Raw genomic sequence first — 10,142 nt, forward strand, 5'->3', positions numbered from 1 at the left:
GAACTAGTTTAGCTCCATAAAGCTTGTTTGCTTTCAAAAGGAATTTAAACCCATTAAACCAAGGTTTGAGAAGTAGGTCTGGTTCCTTCTCTCACCTCGATTCCTGGATTTGAGGAGTTACGGAATATTTTAAAGTTTGGCTCAGCAGAAGTTGTACCTTAAAGGAGTGCTTTACATGTTGGGTATGGACTTTTTGTTTAGTGACAGTTCAGACTTACGACAGTACTGAAAAAAAAACAACTTATGACCGGAACTCACATTTACAACTGCGGTCATGTGATCACAATTTGGGCACTTGGCAACTGATTCACATTTATGACCATCACAGCATCCGTGATCATGTGATCGCCATTTTTGACTTTTCCAGCTGGCTTCTGGCAAGCAAAATCAATGGGGAACCACGATTCACTTAACAACCGTGTGGTTTTGCTTAATGCCTGCCATGATTCGCTTAACGGCCCCTGCAAAAAAGGTAAAATCAGGTTGGATTCATTAATAACTGTTTTGCTTAGCAACCAAAATTCTGGTCCCAATCGTGGTTGTTAAGCAATGACTTACCTGTCGTTTCTTTAAGAATTCCAATGAGTGTGCCAGTTTATGGCACAGATACTGTGCTTGGAACTGTGAACGTGTTTAGTGAATTTGCACAAATGTGAGATGCCAGCTTTTTAAGTGTCGGCAACCCATTTCAATTGAAAGGGAAGTGCAGAGGCAAAGATTTCTCTCTCCACATGTTCAAATTGTCTGTGTTGATCCATACAATAAAATGACCCCCCCAAAAAAGCCCTGTGACTTGCTTTAATATTTTTTTCTTTGGGTTATGAGGAAGAAGGGAAAGAATATGGCTAGTTGGTACATTGTGCTAAGCCATGGTGTATTTGACAGTGGCTGTTGAATAAAACACAGCTCAGCTATGAAATGAGAGCCAGTTTGGTGTGCTAGTTAAAGGCATCAGGCTAGAAACCAGGAAAATATGAGTCCTAGTCCTGCCTTAGGCATGAAGCCAGCTGGGTGACTTTGGGCCAGCCACTTTCTCTCAGCCCTAGGAAGGAGGCAATGGCAAACCACTTCTGAAAAACCTTGCCAAGAAAACTGCAGGGACTTTTTCAGGCTGTTGCCTGGAGTCAAGACTGCTCTGAAGGCACAAATCAACAACTGTGATATAAACACAGTTTTGTAATATAAAGTCATTAACCGTGGTTAATGAGCCACAATGACTGGGTTGACTATAATGGATTTTGCTATGGCTTGCATAATATGAGAATCCAGTCTGTTTCTAAGATACTGAAAAGTAGGAGGAAATGGGGTTACGGTACTTTTCAATCTGAAGAGGAGGGGAGAAATTACATTAAAAATACAGTGACTGTATTTTCTTGAAAGAAATAAAAGGGCAAATCTGAAAGGTTTGTGATAAAAATGTAATGGTTTATATGTATAAATTTGCTTTACAAAGGAAAATTAAAGAGCAAAACCAAACAAACCTTTACAACAACATATATGTTAATAAAAATATCTAAATAGTATATCATTTATTTAAAAAAGAATTCAGTTTCCATGTTTTTCAGATGAATGTGAAAGACTGCATTAAGTGGTGCCATTTGTAGCCATTTGTATGGTCAAAGTGAAATGTCCAAAATAAAGGACAAAAGAGTTTTTGAAAAATTAAAGGACAGCTTTCTGAAATAAAGGATGCATGGTCACTGTAATTAAAAAGCATGTAAGAGTCATTAACTCCGAAACTCGTTTTTTCATTGCAACAGACTAAAACAGCTACTCTTGCCAAATTTCCTGTCTTTCATTGTGTGAAGACAGCTACCTTGTGATCAAAGAAGATGAAGTTGGCTGCTGGGTGTAGATTATTCGTTACTGCATTGCCCTTTACTTGGGAAAGTAGTCCATACAATAAACAATTTTAAAGCTGCAGCAACCTTGAACATTTGCTTGTCAGCGGATTATCCCTGCACCAAGGATTTAACAATCTAAAAGACAGAGTGGACGATAAGAATTTTAGCCCAGTGATAATTAGAAAATAGCCAGAAATATTATTTGTCTACATTTGCATAACAATACACCTTCAAATTAAGCAGGACTCTAGGTGGATTAATTTGTTGTTTATTCGTTTAGTCACTTCCGACTCTTCGTGACTTCATGGACCAGCCCACGCCAGAGCTTCCTGTCGGTCGTCAATACCCCCAGCTCCCCCAGGGACGAGTCTGTCACCTCTAGAATATCATCCATCCACCCTGCCCTTGGTCGGCCCCTCTTCCTTTTGCCCTCCACTCTCCCCAGCATCAGCATCTTCTCCAGGGTGTCCTGTCTTCTCATTAGGTGGCCAAAGTATTTCAGTTTTGCCTTTAATATCGTTCCCTCAAGTGAGCAGTCTGGCTTTATTTCCTGGAGGATGGACTGGTTTGATCATCTGGCAGTCCAAGGCACCCTCAGGATTTTCCTCCAACACCCCAGTTCAAAAGCATCGATCTTCCTTCTCTCAGCCTTCCTTATGATCCAGCTCTCGCAGCCACATGTTACTACGGGGAACACCATTGCTTTAACTATGCGGACCTTTGTTGTCAGTGTGATATCTCAGCTCTTAACTATTTTATCGAGATTTGTCATTGCTCTTCTCCCAAGGAGGTGGATTAATAGCTCTGGTTTAAAAGTAATGTCTTCAGTTGAAATGAACCCTTGGAAACTTCAGGCATAAATCCATGCAGGGCTGTGTTCTTTTTGGCAACAATAGATGGGAATCTCTTCTGAGATTTTTGACTTTCCAGGTTAACCAGTTAATTTCTCATCCAAGTATCAACCAGGCCTGATCTTAATCCGGTGTTTTGGGTTCAAATCACAGCTGGTGAGGTGCTGTCATCTCCAATTATTATCTGAAACTGAAAAACTTTATTGTGGTCATTAACCAGCACAACATTATCATCCAAAGTGCCACAAGCTGCTAGGCTTGTGTGTGGTCTAATCTCAGCCAGAAAGTGGGAACACAAGGCTGTCTTTCTTATGGCTACCAGAGCATGAACTGAGAACCCCAGGAGTTGCATTAAAACTGTATTCTTCCTGTTTCTGAGTGGGAAGCGCTGCAAGTTGAGCCACGGGCGGAACGTTCCTTCCAGGGTTGAAGAACCGAGTCGAACTCTTTGTCAGATGACACCCCTCGTGTCCCGGTTTTAGTCTTCCCCCAAGGCTCGGAGCCAGCTTGCGCAGGCGCAGAAGAGGAAAAAAAGGGGAAAAGGGGATTAGTCGTTTCCAGGTTTACTTCGCCGGGGCTGGCATGTCCGCTCTGTGCGATCCTTCGGGGGTGGTCGGGCCTCCAGGGCCCGCCCCGAGCCCCAAACCGGCCGCCGCGCCTCCGTCGCTCAGGTAGTTGGGGAAAAGGGAGGGAGGCTTTCCTGCGCTGCTTCGGAGACCATCCCTTGGGGGGGCCTTTAAAAGGGTGGCACGGCGCCCCTCCGCTCAGGGTCGCCAAAATTGTCTCTGGCACTTGCAGAGATCTCAGAATGGTGCAGAGTCTCTGCCCCGAAGAGCTTGCCAGCTCACCCTCAAAGGGGGCAGCCTAGGAGGAAGGGGCAAAGGCTGGGAAGGAGGGCCAATCAATGCCTGGGTTTAGTTTTTTTGTGTGATGATGATCAGACACTAATGCACAGATTTAGGGGTTTTTTATATGATGATGACGATGATGGATGGCCAATAGATGTCTAGATTTAGGTTTTCAAAATGAAGATGACGACGATGATCCGACAATGAAGGCTAGTTTTTTAAAATGAAGATGAAGATGGTGATGATGATGGTTGGACAATGAATGCTAGTTTTTTAAAATGAAGATGATCGTGATCATGATTAAGGCAACGGGCTAGAAACCAGGAGACTGAGAGTTCTAGTCCTGCCTTAGACATGAAATCCAGCTGGGTGACCTTGGGCCAATCACTCCCTCTCAGGCCAGCCCACCTCACAGGGTTGTTGTTGTGGGGAAAATAGGAGGAGGACGGAGTATCAGGTATATTCCCCACCTTGAATTGTTTATAAAAATAATAGAGGCGGGATAGTAAATAGATAGATAGATAGGTTTTTAGCATTGGACAAGGACCACTTTCTCTCCAGGTTAAAAAAAGCACCTGACCTCAGTGGCATTCCATATTCATTTCCCACAAATGGATTTTTCTTCGGTTTTCTTGAATCCTCTCCACGTCGCCCCTGCCCTGCACCTGACTTCGCTTTTCTTCTTCCTCCTGCAGTTCCCAAGAGCTGGCCCAGGAGATCAAGGCCTTTCTCAGTGGCGTCGATCCCGTTCATGGGAACAAGCTGACCATCAAGGAACATGCGCGGTGTGCCATTCTGCTGCTGCGCAACCTACCTCCGGCCCGCAGTGCTGTGTTGGAGCACCTCCGGGGTGTCTTTGACGAGTACGTGTGCACCTACCTGCTGGAACTGGAGAGCGGCGACGGTGGGATGGGGGGCCTCCGCTCCCAGGGTCCCAACTTGGACGACGTGGTGTCAGAGATCCAAGCCGTGCTGTCGGAGTTTGTCCGCATGAACCCCAAAGCTTGGGCTGCCCTTGTTTCATCCTGGTCTATCGACCTGATGGGGCAGTTGAGCAGCAAGTATGCGGGGCGGCATGACGTTCCCCATGCGAGCAGCCTCAACGAATTGCTGCAGTTATGGATGTCCTGCAAAGCCACACGTGTGCTGATGGAGATTTATACCCAGTGCCTTTCTTTGATGATCAATACCTGTCCAGATGCTTGTGTCGATGCTCTCTTGGACACTTCTGTCCAGCACTCCCCTCACTTTGATTGGGTGGTGGCCCACATTGGCTCCTCCTTCCCCAACACCATCATCAACCGGGTGCTCTCCTGCGGGTTGAAGGACTTCTGCGTGCATGGGACAGCCTCAGCGGACCTACTCCTTTTTCCCAGCTCCACGGCTGCTGACAAGCGGGTTCCCAAGATTGCCTCTGTGGTAGGGATCCTCGGCCACTTGGCCTCTCGCCACTCGGAAAGCATCAAGCAGGAGTTACTAAGGATGTTTCACAGGAGCCTGGGACCCACCTGGGACCAGCAGCAGAAGGCCACCGTTCCTTTCTTGCTGCAGCTGGCTGTCATGTCTCCCACGTTGCTGAGCACCATCTCCACAGAACTGGTGGACTCTCTCAAGCCCAGCGTCCTCAACCAGCTGCACCAGCACTTTGCCTTGCTGCCCCGGGAAGAGCTGGAGAACATGGTCAGCATTGTGGTGCATCTCATCTGCCAGACGTCTGGGGGGGCCTACCGTACCTTGCAGTTCCTTGTTAACACCGCCATGCCAGCGTCAGTCATCACGACCCCAGGCCTGGCAGTCCACGACAGCGTACGGGAGGCTTGTGACCGGGTGATCCAGCTTCTGCTCCTCAACCTGCAGAAGCTGGTATACAATCGGGGGTCGGCCAGCTTGGCAGAGGTCCCTCCCCGCATGGTGCCTTTCCTGGATGACCTGAAGAACCACATGCAGGAGCTTTGCGTGGAGACGCTGAAGCTGGAGCGAAAGAGGTTCCTCTGGCTGCATCAGCTGCTTGTCCTCCTTTCTGTGTACTGCACCCCGAGCTGCGCCAGCGAGGCCCTCTTCTACTTGCTGACTCTGGCAAAGAGCCAGGAGGAACTCAGCCTCGCCACCCAGCTCCATGCCGTCCTCAGCTCTTGCATGACCGATCTGCTGCCTGCCCTGGTCAAGAAGTGCGTGCGCCAGCTCCACGCCGGGTTCCTCTCCGAGCAGCACACGGCCCAGCTCTTTCAGAACCTGGCTTTGATCATGCAGTGGGAGGGCGAAAGTCCTGCCTCCATGGGCCACCAGCTGGGCCAGGCCGTCTCTTCCCACATCTACAACTTTGGGCAACTCCTGCTGCACAGCAGCCCGGAGGTCGCCCAAGCAGCGGCTTCGCTGTTGTCTGTCTGCCCCGCGCCCAAGGCCATCCAGCCGGCCCATTTGCTCTTCCTCATCCGTTCGGCCGTGTACCACTTTTTCTCAGTGCTGCGCGAGAAGCGTTCGGCCGGCATTAGCGACGGGAGCCGCCTGCTTGCCGGGCTGAGTGGGGCATCGCTCACCGCCAGCAAAGCCATCCTTCAGTACCTTGTGGAAGGAGCCTTGCACCAGGGCAACACCGAGCTGTTTGGCGGGACGGCGGAGCCCCCTGCGGCCAGGAACGATGCCACGCTGGAGGCCACCAAGCTATCGCTGCTGGACATCAACCGGCGCTTTATGGCGGCGGTCAACTTCTCCGGCAGCGTGTGGTCGGTGTTCCACGCAGGGGTCATCGGGAGAGGCCTGAAACCGCCCCATGCTCTGCGCCGGCAGGAACCGGAGGAGATCTCCCATAACGTCCAGATCTTCTTGGGCCTCTTGCTGCGCTGCTGCGGGGCAGGGCGCTCTGGCCCCGAGCCGCCCCCGTGCAGCGCCATCAGCCCCGAGGCTGCCAAGATGGTGGCCGTGGTGCTGGTGGAGACCGTGTGCTCCGACGTCACCAACAGCGAGCTGGCCTGGCCTCCCGAGGAGCACACTCGCAACACCGTGGAGCGGGACATTTGGATCGGACGGTCCTTCCGGGACAACCCCCTGCTTTTCCAGCTGTTGAACTTGGTGGCCGTCGGGAGGCCGGCCCTGTGCTACTGCTCGGTGTTGCTCCGGGGCCTCATGGCGACGCTCATGGCCCACTGGGAGGCCTCTCGGGAGAACGACACCACCAGCTCCCCCTGGCACTTGCAGGCCTCCTGTGCCCTGGTGGCCTGCATGGGGGAAGGCCACCTTCTCCCCCCCGTGCTGAGCAACATGCACGAGATCTTTGACCAGCTGGCCCCCTTTGAGGTGCACCTGCTGCTCCTCAGCGTCTGGGACTACATGCGCGAGAACAGCCCCTTGCCCCAGAAGTTCAGCTTCGATGCCAGCACGGGGCTCTTCTTCCGAGACTTTTCCCGAGACACCGATGCGGGCAAATACCTCTACGTCTTGCACAGCGTCCTGCACAAGAACATCAGCCGGCTGGGTTTGCTCTCGGGGCGGTTCCACACTTAGCGGCCCGGAGGCGGTTCTGCTCCGGAGCGGACCCGTTGAGCCGTTGATGAGGGAGGGCAGGGGCTGATGCGGGCCGCTCTTTTAGGGGTTGGGGTTTGGATAGAAGCACGTGAGAGGCTTCGGCACCGTTTGCTTCGATGTGGGGCCACAAGCAGAGGAATGTGGCCTTTCAGGGGAGGGGAAAGATTTATCTCAGGGGTTCTCTCCCTGTTCTTGCCTTTCAGCTTGTTGGAAAGGGATGTTGTTTATGGAAGGACTGAGCGAATGTTGGAAATACATTAAAGGATAGTGCATTATCATTTTCTTTTCTTATCTTTCCTCCCCCTCCCCTCCTCCTTCCTCTTCTTCCTTTCCTTCCTCCTCTTCCTCCTCTCCTTCTTTATTCCCTTCCTTTTCTCCTGTCCTCCTCCTTTCTTTCCTCCTCCTCTTTTCCTCCTCTCTTCCTCCTCCCCTCGTCATCCCACCTCCCATCCTCTCTTCTTCCTCTCTGTCCTCCTCTTCTCGACTCCGTGATACACACCAGACCTCTCCTTCTTTATAAACGATCACTCCCAAACAGAGAAGTTTTTAACAAGGAAGCTCTTCTGAACAGGGTTTTTGACAGTCAGCAAGTATAGCCACATCATCATTGCTGAGTGTGGCGCGAGAGGGCAGAGCTGATGGAGCGCGATTGGAGGAGAGCTGGAGCATAGGAAGTTCCCCATCTTTGTCCTTTAATAGATTCAGCCCACAAACCCCGGAGAAATGTTTTGCTTGGTTACATGCAGTCTGTGAAGGATTGTAAAAACGGGCGGCCAAGCCAGTGCAGAAATCTATTTCTTAACCACAGCAAAGTGGGGAAGGGAGAGAAGCTGGTGTGAAAGCTTCTGTGTTTCTTTGAAAAGATTTATTTTCACCGAGAAGGAAAGGGTCGAGCGACAACAGTTACTCGATTCATCTGTCGATGGAAGAAAGCACATGCCGTTATTATGCAGAGATCATGAAATCTGAATTTCTTGGAGAACTCCGTGCTTCCTGGTTGTGCGGATCTCTTGATCGGAACGCCCCAAGCGTTTCAGCTTTATGTGATCAGTCTGTTTTGCCTTGATTAACCCAGATTTATTGTTGCAAGACACCCCCCCCCCAGTTGTCAGAACAAACTGGGTCTTGTTATGGGTCTGCTGCTGCTTCTAAAGTGGATCTGAGGCCGATGCAGGTTCTGTGTTGGAATTGCAGGTTTGCAATCAGCTGATTTTGCAGAGGTATTTCAAGTCTGTGGCCAGTCACAACCCGCCCCGTGGCTGGAACGTTCATACCCTCTCTCCATCTCTCCCTTCCCTCCCTTAATTGTGCCCCTGCTGTGAGAACAATTTCCTTTCCACCCAGTTAGTGCTAAGGAGATACTGGTGGGTTTTTTCCCCAGTGATGATTCACGCGTCAGAAAGAAAGTAAGTTTAACTTTGAGACTTAGCAGTCAGTCAGGCCCGGTGATGGTTCTGGTCTTTTTAGCCATTTTCAGCAGTATCTCTTATGTTCTCCACCATCTGAAGCTGTTTGGATTGGCTACTTCTCTGAATACAATAAATAAATAAAAGCAGGAACTCGCAGCCCTTTGGATTTCTTTCATAATCAGAACAATGGAAAAGTTTCTCCCCCTTCCTTCCTTCCTTCCTTCCTTCCTTCCTTCCTTCCTTCCTTCCTTCCTATTCTTCCTTCCTTCCTATTCTCCTTCCTTCCTTCCTTCCTTCCTTCCTTCCTTCCTTCCTTCTTTCCTTCCTTCCTTCCTTCCTTCCTTCCTTCCTATTCTCCTTCCTTCCTTCCTATTCTCCTTCCTTCCTTCCTTCCTTCCTTCCTTCCTTCCTTCCTTCCTTCCTTCCTTCCTTCCTTCCTTCCTTCCTTCCACCAGTGTGGTTGAACATTTTGTCTGTGAGTTTTAAATTTATTGCTAGTTTATTTATTGATTGGGTTTATAGGCTGCCTCTCTTTCAGAAGCAACAATCCTGTGAGATAGGCTGGGCTCAGAAAGTGTGACTGGTCCAAAGTCAACCAGCGCAAGGCTGATGTTGGAATTGAATGTGGGTCCCAGTCTTACACTGTAATAATAATAATTATAATAATTTATTAAACTTGTATGCCGCCCGACTCCCAATGACACTGTAACCACTCCATCAAACTGGCTGTCCTACGGTTGACTTAGCACAAGGAGTGGACTGTTAGATGCCACATATTTTACTTTATTTAGCCTTTTATTTAAACACAACTTTTCTGCTGATGCCAATAGGCTATATTAACAGAATTTTGGAAGTCTGATGTGGTTTTTTTCTTCTCCTTCAGGGAGTCCCCAGGGAGTCAGGGAAGAGCCAGCTTTAAGGCCATCTCTGTGCTACAGCAGCTTGGCTTGCCCTCTTGCATTGATTGATTTGCTGGATTGATACTTAATTGGCAGTGGCTGGTTGCCTGGCCATTTGAGGGAACCCGAAAACAAGGAATTAAAAGCAAAGCGCAGTATAAAATAATAAACTTTCAGAACATAAAAGACAACAGAGTAACAGAAATAACAATAATAATGGAGGTTATTATATCTCATTGAAGGGTTTCACATTTTACAGGGGCTCATCCTGCATTTTTACCCCTGGAAGTGACTTGGGACTGCGGTCTGCTTTCTTATCCCCATCACAACCACCCTGCGAGGTAGGCTGGCCTGGCCCGAAGTCTGTCCATGGGCTCTATGATTAAATAGGGGGTTTAAACTTGGGTCTCCCTGGTGCGCATCTGTTATCTTAGCAATGGCACTGTGAGAATGTGCACCTTGTTCCGCTTTCAAAAGCCCCCTGCCAATTTCTTTCCGTGCCTCCTCCAAAGCAGGGAGAAGGTGGGACTTTTTGCTGAATGAAGAAACGACTGAATTGATGGCTGATGGATTTGGGGATTAGAAAGGGTTAAAGAGGGAAGGGAAAGAGGAAGATGTCAATTACTCAATAGAAAGGAGGAAGTCAAAATTCTGTTTTTTTTTTCAATCTCCTAGCCTTTTCCTTACTTTTTCATACTTTTATTGTACTGTGAAATTCTAATAAAAAATATTAAACAAGCAAACAAATAGTGTGAGAATAGTCATACTT

At 49.0% G+C, this 10,142-nt stretch overlaps 1 protein-coding gene across 1 annotated transcript; it reads left to right on the forward strand.

The window, feature by feature from the left end:
* The first annotated feature begins 3,214 nt into the window (after nt 1-3,214).
* INTS5 (integrator complex subunit 5) lies at nt 3,215-7,330 on the forward strand. The gene is made up of 2 exons (XM_063317025.1): nt 3,215-3,366; nt 4,239-7,330. Exons 1-2 carry the CDS (start codon nt 3,278-3,280, stop codon nt 7,042-7,044), a joined length of 2,895 nt encoding a protein of 964 aa, XP_063173095.1. The 5' UTR covers nt 3,215-3,277; the 3' UTR covers nt 7,045-7,330.
* The last annotated feature ends 2,812 nt before the right edge of the window (nt 7,331-10,142 follow it).

This window comes from Candoia aspera, chromosome 17 (assembly GCF_035149785.1).
Source record: "Candoia aspera isolate rCanAsp1 chromosome 17, rCanAsp1.hap2, whole genome shotgun sequence".
Lineage (NCBI taxonomy): Eukaryota > Metazoa > Chordata > Lepidosauria > Squamata > Boidae > Candoia > Candoia aspera.

Excerpts from the sequence above, each read along its gene's own strand:
- INTS5 (XM_063317025.1), top strand. The coding sequence starts at position 3,278 with ATGTCCGCTCTGTGCGATCCTTCGGGGGTGGTCGGGCCTCCAGGGCCC. Across the intron at positions 3,367-4,238 it reads GCCGCGCCTCCGTCGCTCAG|TTCCCAAGAGCTGGCCCAGG; the intron begins GTAGTTGGGGAA and ends TTCCTCCTGCAG.